Consider the following 11,541-nt stretch of genomic DNA (forward strand, 5'->3'; position numbering starts at 1 on the left):
TATCAAACTAAATGTAATAAATAATAAGAAATAAAGTAATTTAAAAACAGCATTAGAACAGAACTACTTCCAGTTTTTAATTTTTTAATTACACTTAATTAATTTTTTTATTTAATTTTTTCTGCAAAATAATCTTTTTGAAAAGAATTTTAGATTTTCAGGTGAACTTCTTCGAGTTTGTTCAAAAGGTTCAAACAAATTGCTTAATTTTTAAAATATTTTTTACGACGTGTTTTGAGGCACCCTTTATTAATAAAACCGATAATTTAGAACTTATTTACGCCTAACGCGCGCTTGCCAACATTAGCCGCCATTAAAACAACAGTAAAAGTGGAAAAAAATAGTTTGTCATTACAACAACTGTAAAAGTGAAAGTCATTACAGCTCATTAAGGCAAAGTCTACAACATTATTATTATTACTTTTAGAAACCGGTGTAATTTCTTCCTCATTGCATCGTATAAATTACTCAGAATATTAGCGTTGTCGTTATTGCACGACTTTTAAATGAAAATTTAATTACAGCAATCACAGAACATTAAAAAACAATATAAAATTTATGACACCACTTCTACAAATTGAATCAAATGTCTGTTCGCCAGTTACAATTTAAGAAATCACAGCAACAATTTCTAGCAATTATCGGCATTTAAGTGAACACGGCTTAAACATTTATGTCACTTCGCTATTACCACAGGCTGATTTCAATAAAATAGATACAAATCCACATATATACAGACACATAAAAAGCGCATGCGATTTATATACAACGGTAATTAACAGGAGAAGTAATTGAAATAAAAATTGCTACTCAAATCTTTAACCGGTTTTGTCACCAAAACTGCTGTTAATGCCATTTGTTACGCAACTGGTTAAAAATTAAAATTTTAATCAAATAGAGAAATAAATGAAGTAAACCCAAAAAATACGAAAAAACGAATAAAAACCAGATGCATGTAAATTGTGATAAACAACAAATAAAAAGAAAAAGTAAAAAAGATTAAAAATTTTGCTTGAATCGACATTAAAAAGCTTAATTTGTCTTCAAAAATGCTGATGTTTGCGGTTTTATATAAAATAAAAATAGACTTAATATAATCAGTATAACATACAACATAACACATTATACATTAAAATGAAATTTGTATTTTTTAAGCGTTTCGAACTCTTGTTATGAATTTGGTAATATTTTTTTGCGAAATTTCTAAACTATATATACATATATTTAAAAAAAAAAATGATTTTAAATTTCAACATTAGATTTTAAAACGTAAAAATGATTTTTGCCATTTTTTGCTGCTTTCAAAATTTAGAATATCGTGCTACAAAAAAAAAAAAATAATAAAAATTAATAAAATAAAAATGGGAAAACCATCCACGTAACGGTTTAACTGGTTTTGTATTCATATATTATATATTAATATTTTTATACTGAGCCAAGGTCTTCTTGACCACTACCTAAAACAACCAAGTATTAGTATTCACATACACCAGCTACCCAAAAGGAAATGGCTACGGTACAAATGTTACGTACATAAATATTTCATATTCACCTTCTCCACCTGGTCCTTCCAGCGGAATGGACGTCTTCCACTTCATCTGCATCTCCCGGCGATACTCTCAGAGCTGGAGAGCTTTCCTCCATTCGGATGACATGACCTAGCCAGCATAGCCGCTGTCTCTTAATTCCCTGAATTGAATTCGCTATGTCAATGTCGTCGAATATACCTCTTACAGCTCGTCGTAACATCGAATGCGTTATTAGCCGTTACCAATGCGCAAAGGACCATCTTCCGCCATCATCTTGGCGTGAATAGCAAGTTCAGATATAGCGGCAAAGAGGCGGTTCTTTTTCGTGCCGTCGAAGTCGGCTTTAAAATCGACGAAGAGGTGGTGCGTGTCGGTCCTCCTTTCAGAGTCATTTGTAGATTTTCGGGGTCTAAAACCACATGTTTAAGAGGTTAATCCCACGGTAGTTGGCTCAGATTGTGAGGCCTCCCTTTTTGTGGATTGGACAGAGCCCACTTAAATTCCAATCGTTGGGCATGCTTTCCTCCGACCATATTCTACAAAGAAGCTGATGCATGCTCCTTATCAGTTCTTCGCCGCTGTCTTCATATTTAATAGAGCAATGGAACGTCTGCTCCATCCTCATTGATTGAGGAATCAAGTTTATGAACTAATGGTGTTATGCTTTCACTGCCATTCAGCAGGCTGGAGAAGTGTTCCCTCCATAATTTCAGTCTACTCTGGGCATCGCTCACTAGATTCCCTCTGGTTATTCAACAAGAGTATTCTCCGGTCTTTAAATTTTCTGTTAGTCGCCGTATCTTAGAATTCAAGTAAAATCCTTGTCGGCCAGTTTGTCAAACTTTTCATAGTCACGATCTTTGGCCTCTCTTTTTTGTCTGCAAATGCGTGTCGCTTCCCTCTTCAACTCTCGGTATATATCCCATACTGCGCATATTGTGGACAATCATTACGTTGCAAGTTATGCAGTGTGTTTTCTCTGGGCTGCGATACGGCACTCCTCGTCGTACCAGCTGTTCTTTTGTCTTTCCCGAAAACCAATGGAAATAGACCAGCTCTAATTCATTTGAGAATGTTACCTCATTTATGCTGAATTTACCAACTGTTTTCTCAAAGCTTCCTTCCTTGCTCAGGGGAGTAAATTTGTACAATTCAAATTTGTTGGCAGTTAACTGTCATTTTGTTACAAATTTTCTATAGGGACACTGTTTTTTTACTACATACTGACATTTTACGAAATATGCAAGCATATAAACAAGATAAGTATGTGTGACTATGTTTGCATTGACATTTACTTTATGGTTTTGCATGGAAAATGTTTTTATGTTAAACGTGATGCATAGATTTGCATATCATAATGTTTTTTTTTTTTTACATTTTAATGTTGTTATTTTTTTCATAAAATATGATCACCTTTATTACGGGCGCTAATTGACGTCTGCCATGTGCGATGGGTGCTGGCGGACCATAGTTAAACAACAGAAAATAAATATTAACGAAACACACACGCATACATATGTATATATGTGCATACAATACAAATCTACATAAAAGGGATAAAAAGAAGTAAACTGGCAACTATTAGCAGAATAAATTTATTGCAAAACATTAAATAACTTCTAATGACATACAAAACCTATTTTTTATTTATAAGCAATTTATTTACATAAATTACAATCTATGTAACTCGTTAGCTCGTTGTTTTTCCCACAGCTTAACACCCGTCAATATGTTCCGCTTGCTGCTGCTTACCGCCTGCTTGGCCGCGCCTGCCTACAGCTACTCAGCCGGTGCGCCCACCAACATCTGCTCTAATGGTTTGACGCCCGAACACGGTGTCGATGGCCAAAGCTCGCCGGTGCCATATAGCTTCTCGGGTGACAGTAAGGCACAGAATGGCAAAGTTTCACTCACGCTCGGCGGTTCGAATGGTTTCTTAGGCTTCGCGGTGCAGGCACGTGATGCCAATGATAAGCCAGTGGGTAAATTCAAAGTGGTCGAGGGCACCAAATCCCAAACGTTGACTTGCGGCGGTGCTGATGTGAGTGCCAAAATAAAAAAAATATAACAAATTTTGTTGCGTTAAACATTTAATTAAACTTCGTTTTTACCTTTTCAGGACACCCTTACCCACAAGAAGATTCCACATGATAGTCCCATTAAGAGCGTCGCTTTCGACTGGGATCCAGCAGGTTATAAGGGCAAAGTGAAATTTGTAGCTACTGTTGCTCAAGACGGTGGCACCTATTGGATCCGCAAGGTGCTCAAAGAGGTCGAAGTTTAAATTTTTAACTTGCTTTTATTTTGTTTTGATGAGAAAAATATTCGTTTTTACAAATTTATATAAAATCTAAAACAGCATTTGTAGAATTTGAAGATGTGAAATAAACTGTAAAGTATTTTTGTGTGATAGAAGGACTTTTGTATCTTATTATTATTTTGAGGAAAGATTGATTAGAGATTGAAATAATAATGAATCTGCTGTTATATCGGACTATTATTGTCACGATTTTAGGTCCGATAGAACTCTGTGACTTATTTACCCTCACAGCGGGGTTCAACGCTACCTGAATTGACCCGACTAAGGGGTGATCTTTCGGGGACCTAAATCTGTTTGGATCCGTAAGTACTTCTGTTCAATGCCCAACTAGTTTGTTGTTGTCACGTAGTTAACAGTTTCTGTTCGAACCCGTTCTTTAGATCCGACTGTCGTGAAAACGCACTGGTTTATATAGCAACTCCCAAGTCTTAGCACATATATGTATATTTCTGTATTTACAAATTTTCTTTGAGATAAAATAAACATCAACTATAAAATAATGGGAGTTACTTGTGCTCTTCTAAAGGCACCTTCAACAATTTCCGCCTTTGTATCTACTCATCCATCCATCGGTTGAAATCTCCAATTTTGACTCTTTGGGTTTTTATCTTCATTAACCATATCCATCCAGTTCCATTAGGTTATTGCTGTTTAGGAGTCCATTTAACTAAGAAACTGCATAATATCAAACTACAAAATAATATTTTGTTATCAATCACACTTGCAAATTATTTTAGTTTCCAGAAAATACTTTATTGGCACTATAAATGTAACGCAGTCCACTTCAAAACAAAATAAAAAAAATTATTCAATTTTGACACGTTCAAAAAGTCATTAACTTTTTATCTATAGTAAATTAAAAAAAAAAAGAATTAATTTTGGTTAACAAAATTTTTTTTATTTTCATAAAATTTCTTAATACCACAAAATTAAAAGTTGCAAAAAATGTTTCGCGTGCTTTTGATCGTATTTTGCCTAACAATACCAACAGTCCTTTACGCTTCAACAGTTCTACCAGCGGACTTTTGTCATTACGGAAGTATCGAACAACATCAAGCGCCACCGCCGCAAACATTGCCCAAAGCCGAAGACAATAGCAATGCAAATGAGGAGAAATTCCAGCTGCGTTTAAGCGGTGGCAATGGCGGCTTTTCAGGCTTTGCGATACAAGCACAAGATCCCAGTGGTGCACCAGTGGGCAGATTTCAAATTATCGATGAACATAATTCGAAAACTATGGCTTGCAAGAATTTGGATGTGAGTGCCAACTCATGAATAAAATATTATTATATATATTTCTAATTTTTATTTGTACAGGACACGATCTTGCATGCGGAAACTCAAGAGGAGGGCCCGCTCAAGAGTGTTGACTTTTCTTGGATACCAGCTGGTTATCAGGGCACTGTGCGTTTTGTTGCTACCTTGGCAAAGGAAGGAGGCCAGTGGGTGCGGCGCACACTTAAAGAGATTAACGTGTGAAATTTAAATGTCCTAAACGATACGTTTATAATTACCATTAAGCCCAATCAATAGAAATTTCAAATATAAAGATTTTGTGTTAAGCAAAATTTAATACTAAAAATTAACTGTAACATTTATATATTTAGCTCCTTGCGCAAACATATATATTAAATAAACACAAAATATATTATTGAAGGAATCGTCATAAAACTTACATCCGGTAGTTCGTATATATATTACTACAATGTGCTTAATGTATAATTAAATTCGCAGTCTTTTACTCTAAATTTTTACTTAACAGCTAATATAAAAATATTTATGCATGCTTAACAGAGTATGTTGTGTATATTATAAATGCGTTACAGGCATAGGTTTAGATAAAATAAAATTCTTACAAAATCGCACGAGTTATGCATACTTAATGCACATCAGTTGCAGTAGAGTCCTACTCCATGAGATGCGTTATAAAGCCTTGCACATATCCATTTCGATAGAATATGTCATCGTCATTTTCTCGCTGCCAGTTACGTAATGGACGGATATCGCGATAAGGATTCACCTTTACATCAAATATCCGTTCTATGCGCATCTCTATGCCATTTCTTAAAGCTACACGTTTCACAGCACTAAAATCCAAATCTGCTTCCACGCGTGTTAATGAGGTAAATATAATTGGTGTATTATGGCTTTTTATCAATTGTAAAATGCCACCGGACCATGTATCCTTACTTGCACAGGAATCACCTGGCACACCTAGGAGACTTTGTTCTTTTTGTTCTTCAATGGTCTCAGGAGCATGTTCAGAAAAACCACAATTGAAGATACAAATTATTGATGGCTTAATAGAGTTATTTTTGGCAAAATCTTGGAAAAGCATGCGATGGCTCACATATAATACAGTACGGTCGGCACCCTGTAGGAATGTGTTTGAAATCGGTTACAGTAGTATAAATATTAATGCTGTAGTATTAGCAAAAAAAAAAAACTATTCTGACCTTATAATTAAAAGTGCATTCACGTTTAGCTGCGCCCAAAACATCAGGACCAATAAAATATAGTTCCAATCTGGTAAAGTTTGGATATTGTAGGAAAAACCACTTTGTATGTATTTGAAGAAACCAAAAGTCTTGTTCCACAGTAGCGCCCAAAATAAAAATTACAAATTTTTTGGCATTCACCGTATCCACATCAATGAATTGGAGTGCGAACAAAATGGTGCCAATACAACTAAAGTCTCCTACAGCAGCGAAGGTTTGGTAGTTTTCCATTGAGGCAGTTGGCTTTGCAGGTAACTTTTTTGAAAATACGCATTCAATAGCGCCAGTTATATCGGTTTTCAATAAATCAGGCACACGTTTACGCAATTCTCCCAAAAGATTGTCGGGATAAATACGTGGTTGCACTTTATATGGACAGTAATATATTTGAAGTTGATTGCAACGTTTTTTATGACGTTCAAGGTCTTCGGCGGCATGTTGGGAGGAACAATAGGAAGTACCAAAACAGCGATTACAACTGCGCAGACCTTCAAAACTGTAACAAACTTCACAATGTGCAGGGAAAGAAGTTAGCTCTTCTTCATGGAATTCCAGTTTTCGTTTTAGTAGTGTTTTCAGTAAGTATTTTACTTGCAGTATAGCTCGTTCCATCGTAAATATATTGTGAGGTTGGCCACTTAATAGGAACGGGTGTTTTATGTTATAGGTATTCATAATTTTCCTAATACCTCGGCAGAATTCACGGTGAAGCGGCCAATCAAGACGTTGATGTTGTTGACTACAATACAGTACCAGTTGGCAGCCACTGCATTTCTGTAACCTTGTTGTTAGTGGTTTCTTGGAGGGCAAGGCTCCCCTTACTTGTTTGTCCAATTCGATTAGAAGGCAAACATTGCAACAGCGGTTGGAACACATATCATAACCCATTTTAGAATATATTATCAATCAAAGGAATAATAATTATAATTAAAGAAATATTATTCAGTTTTAAGTTATTTTACAGAATAGTGTTATTTTTGTTGAAAAACGCGGTAATAGTTAATTGGAACAGTTAAGCAGCTGTACATGAAAACAAAAACAATAATCACATGCAATTTGATTTGAATCAAAACTCAACTTTATAATAGTACTCCAAACCATCGATATTTTTATTTTTTTATCGAATACCTACAAAATGCAAAAAATAAAATTTGTGCAAGAAAGAATTACAATTAAACAAAATGTAAAAGCAAAAAACAGCAATTTTTTTCTTTAAAATAACAGTTATATCTTTCATTTTCACAACTAATTAATAAAATTAGATAATTAAAAAGATCATCTGCTTCAGTACACCACACGAAATGTAGTTGGCAATGCTAAAATTCAACAGCTGATTTACAGCTGTGCAAATTTCTTTCGGTGGAAACGTTTTTCCAAAAGTGATTATTGTTTAATTTTATTTAAAAGTTTGTGAAATTCGCGAAAATATGTGTAGCCAAGTGCTGAGAAATTTTCAACGTATTTTAATGCTTCAAACACCGAGATCTGCGCATATCACTAACACTACATTTCACTGTGTTTATCGTAAATTCGTAGTATATCCCGCTAACCATTTATCGCTGGGTCGTGTTACGCGCCTTCATGACAATTGGGAATCTTCTGTAGAAATAAACAACACCACTGATTCGTCATTTACCCTTGACCCAAGTCAGTTGGATTCTCCACAAGGAAATGAACGTGATTATATTGTAGAATATTGCTTAGAGCACGAGAAACCGCGACGTTATATCCTTGTTGAAGCGCTACGAACGCGCTATCGGCTAACGGATAACGATGTCGAACGTATTATGAAAGATGAAGTGGTCAAAAAAACTTATCTCAAACGTTCCCTCGTACGGGCATTAGAGTTGCTTTGTCTTGAAGGTGTAACAAAAGAAAGCTTCTTAAGCTATCCATGGATATTAACGATCGACAAAGGTATGACACTAAAAAAGGCTTATATATTTGTTTTAAATAATTTAATGAAATTTCTTCTTAGTGCGTTTGCAAGACAAATTAACGATTATACGTACACTTCCGGTACGTGATATTAACCACTTTGTGCCCTTTCTGCATTTGACCTTACCGCGTTTACGTAAGTTGGTATCAGTTATGAATTCGGAATCCAAAGTTATACCACAAGGAAATCGTGTTTATTACATCAGCGAACTACTGAAAACAGACCCTAAGTTAGTGACAAAATATTTATCAAAACGTTTGTTTATTTTGGAAATGCCTTTTGATATGTTAGAGCAGAATCTTAAGCATATGATAAACTACAATGTGTCACCAATAAATATTTTGAAAGATCTTTGGGCTTTTCGTTACACACCAAAATCTGTGGAATTGCGGTTGGAGCGAGCAAAACGTGCTAAAAAGGATAAGATTATGCCATGGATGGTACGTTGTCCCGAACCTATATTGCAAAGGTAAGTGGAAATATGCTTAAACGGTGTTCCTTTCGGTTGAAAATAATTTTGCTCGATTTGTTATTCAAACGAATAACAGATCCTTTAAGCTTACTTTGGACGAATTAGCTGTGTTGGGTGACAAAAAGAATGTAGTCGAATATGTAGCAGAACGTTTGGAATTCGATGTCGAAACTATGAGATGCATAATGGAAAGACATCCAGCTGTTATGCGTGTGCGCGTAACAAAGGTAATCAATCAATTATTCACAGATATTCAGTACCTGACCATTTTCATTTTTCAGATAAAAGAAGTTCTGGATTATTTGCTGAATGAAGCGGGCTTCACACGACATGAAATCGCGAATGTACCACGGATCCTATGTCACGGTTTAGAAACAACTAAGCAACGTATAGAAGAACTTAAATCGTATGGTTGCCGTCCCACAAGCTTAGTTATTGTTTGTCGTAGCAAACGTGAATACGAAAAATTTGTAAAATCCTGGTTGGAAATGGATTTAAAAATGCATAAATACAAGGAAAAGGGTCAAACCAAAGAAGAACAAACATAGTTTATAAGTATTTAATATTTGATTTTGTTATATTTTGTAAGTTTTGAAAATATATTATAGTTTTACTTACCGTTTTACTATCCGGTTAAGATTTTAAGTGATTTATATGATCCGTTTCTGAAGGAAGGTCGAAGAAAAATTCATTAAAAAAATCGAACAAAAATGTATACTCGGTATTTTATCATTACCATTATACCCTAAACATGGTCTCCCATGAAATCTGTAACACACTTATAAAGAAAAGCCGGGTCGGCGTAACAAGCTGAGTCTATTAAAGCATGTCCGTCTTTTTGTATATGCGCTAACTAGTCTCTTAGCTTCTGAGATATCGATCTGAAATTTACAAACGTGCTTTTCTCTCCAATATACTGCTCATCTGTCAAAACCACCGATATGGTACCGCTATAGCGTATAGTTGTCATACAAACTGAACGTTCAAAATCAAATTTTTTATGGAAAACTTTTTTGTTTGACAATATATTTTTCTCGAAATTTGGCATGTATTATTGTCCAAAGCAACTCAACAATCTCCGTGGAAATTGTTCAGATCGGACCACTTTGGTATATAGCTGTCATACAAACTGAGCGATCAAAATCAAGTTTTTGTATGGAAAACATTTTTGTTTGATGATATTTTTTCTCGAAATTCACCATGAATTACTGTCCAAAGCAACTCAACAATCTATGAGGAAATTGTTCAGATCGGACCACTTTGGTATATAGCTGTCATACAAACTGTCTGATAAAATTCAAAATAAAGAACTTTTTATACCCTATGCTAAACGAAATGCACCTGGGAAGTCCTTCGGTGCAGCCAAAGTTAAAGTATATTCTTGTGTTTTTTTCCTAAATGTATTTTTGTATAGCTTTCTGCAGGTGCTTCGGTCTTTCGAAGCGTTCATACATATTTACATGCTACCTGAAATATTAATTTCCATTGTCACGTTCCTGCAAAAAATGCAATCCATTAATGCATTATGTGGTGTTCACTGAGTTCACAATAAATAAAAGTCCCTAGACAACAAAAACAAGTAGATTTGGCAACGATTTTTCATATTTTCCTTTGCTCACTCAAAGTGTTTGCACAAATATTAATGAAAAAGACCTCACAAACACAAACAAAGTACTCCGCCAGTCAACAAACACTCATCTCGTCACTCTTGCTGGAATGAGTTTTTGTCACATCCGAAGATTAATATTTACAATGAGCGGGCGGTGATGGTATTTAATGCCGAATAATTCCTAAGCATTAAATACCTTTTTAGCTGTAGAAGTAAGTGCGGGATGCATTTTATTGCTGGCAGTGTATGTATATATGGTTTGTAAATGCATAAATAATGGTGCAGTAAAGTATTTATGTACTTACATACATATATAAATATTTAATTTGCAGGTTACTTCAAGTTTTAATTTAATTTTAACTTTTCCCTCCTCCAACTCGAACTAATTGGTTGAAATATTATTTAAAATTGAAAAATACATAAATTTTCATAATTTTTTTTTTAATTTTTATTTAACATGAGAATATGCAAATTGGTTAATATATCGATTAATACACAGTTACCTGTTTTCTTACATTCTTTTCAAAAATAGTTTATACATTTCATGTATATTTCAATTATTGTAAATAACGTTTGTCTCTACATTGGAGATTTCTGTGCCATTAAATATTTCATTGACTTTTTCAACTTTGGTTCAAAACCATTTTAGGCTTTATTAAACAAGCTTTTGTGTTACGCACATAACCTCATTTGTTAGTTTAGAGTTGTGACGTTTTAAATGAAGGCAACACAGTATATGTATATAATTCGTCTTCTTCGTGCTTATGTGCAGTATCAATATATATATAAATATAATATATAGGTATTGAGAGATTTCTGAAATAATTTTCACTTTTATCAAAAAACCTTGTTTGTGTCTTGTTTTGCTCTCAAGTTTAAAATAAAATACCAAATAGGGTTTTTGATTTAGTTCAACTAATTAACCATTTGTGTCAGAAACAATTGAGAAACTAGGAACTAATATTTGTGTTTGCATCTTATATTTTCACAATTTTTTTTTATCAATATGAACTTAAAAAATATTACTTATACAAATTGGCTCTAAAACTATGTATATTTGTTATTAAAATCCATTGTGGTCTTTTCGGCATATTATTTTTATAGTAAATTATTTTTAAAAGCTAATGTTCTATGTAAATGAAATGAAATGAAGGAAATTTTATTAAAATTTTTA

General features: G+C 34.1%; 4 protein-coding genes across 5 annotated transcripts in view; 3 read left to right on the plus strand and 1 right to left on the minus strand.

The window, feature by feature from the left end:
• The window catches only part of LOC108967806 (defense protein l(2)34Fc), an 8,809-nt gene extending 4,862 nt beyond the window's left edge, over positions 1–3,947 (plus strand). Inside the window, exons 2-3 of one of the 2 annotated variants that reach the window (XM_018931432.1) lie at positions 3,243–3,570; positions 3,649–3,947. In XM_018931432.1, the coding sequence (XP_018786977.1) occupies positions 3,259–3,570; positions 3,649–3,813 (477 nt within the window). In that variant the 5' untranslated portion in view covers positions 3,243–3,258 and the 3' untranslated portion in view covers positions 3,814–3,947. Of the gene's footprint in view, positions 1–3,223; positions 3,571–3,648 lie in introns of both variants that reach the window. The other variant, XM_018931433.1, reaches the window with a different exon arrangement.
• Positions 3,948–4,698: 751 nt separating this feature from the next.
• Positions 4,699–5,435, plus strand: LOC108967917 (defense protein l(2)34Fc-like). Its single transcript, XM_018931605.1, has 2 exons — positions 4,699–5,106; positions 5,167–5,435. The coding sequence occupies exons 1-2, from the start codon at positions 4,795–4,797 to the stop codon at positions 5,326–5,328; spliced, it is 474 nt and encodes a 157-aa protein (XP_018787150.1). The 5' UTR covers positions 4,699–4,794; the 3' UTR covers positions 5,329–5,435.
• A 75-nt stretch (positions 5,436–5,510) lies between these two features.
• LOC108967916 lies at positions 5,511–7,473 on the minus strand. The gene is made up of 2 exons (XM_018931604.1): positions 6,306–7,473; positions 5,511–6,223 (listed from the first exon to the last, which is right to left on the minus strand). Exons 1-2 carry the CDS (start codon positions 7,233–7,235, stop codon positions 5,756–5,758), a joined length of 1,398 nt encoding a protein of 465 aa, XP_018787149.1. The 5' UTR covers positions 7,236–7,473; the 3' UTR covers positions 5,511–5,755.
• Positions 7,474–7,774: 301 nt separating this feature from the next.
• Positions 7,775–9,473, plus strand: LOC108967918. The gene is made up of 4 exons (XM_018931606.1): positions 7,775–8,264; positions 8,326–8,755; positions 8,835–8,985; positions 9,040–9,473. The coding sequence occupies exons 1-4, from the start codon at positions 7,775–7,777 to the stop codon at positions 9,304–9,306; spliced, it is 1,338 nt and encodes a 445-aa protein (XP_018787151.1). The 3' UTR covers positions 9,307–9,473.
• Positions 9,474–11,541: the final 2,068 nt, after the last annotated feature.

Source organism: Bactrocera latifrons, unplaced genomic scaffold (assembly GCF_001853355.1).
Source record: "Bactrocera latifrons isolate USDA-ARS-PBARC rearing strain unplaced genomic scaffold, ASM185335v1 scaffold_2, whole genome shotgun sequence".
Lineage (NCBI taxonomy): Eukaryota > Metazoa > Arthropoda > Insecta > Diptera > Tephritidae > Bactrocera > Bactrocera latifrons.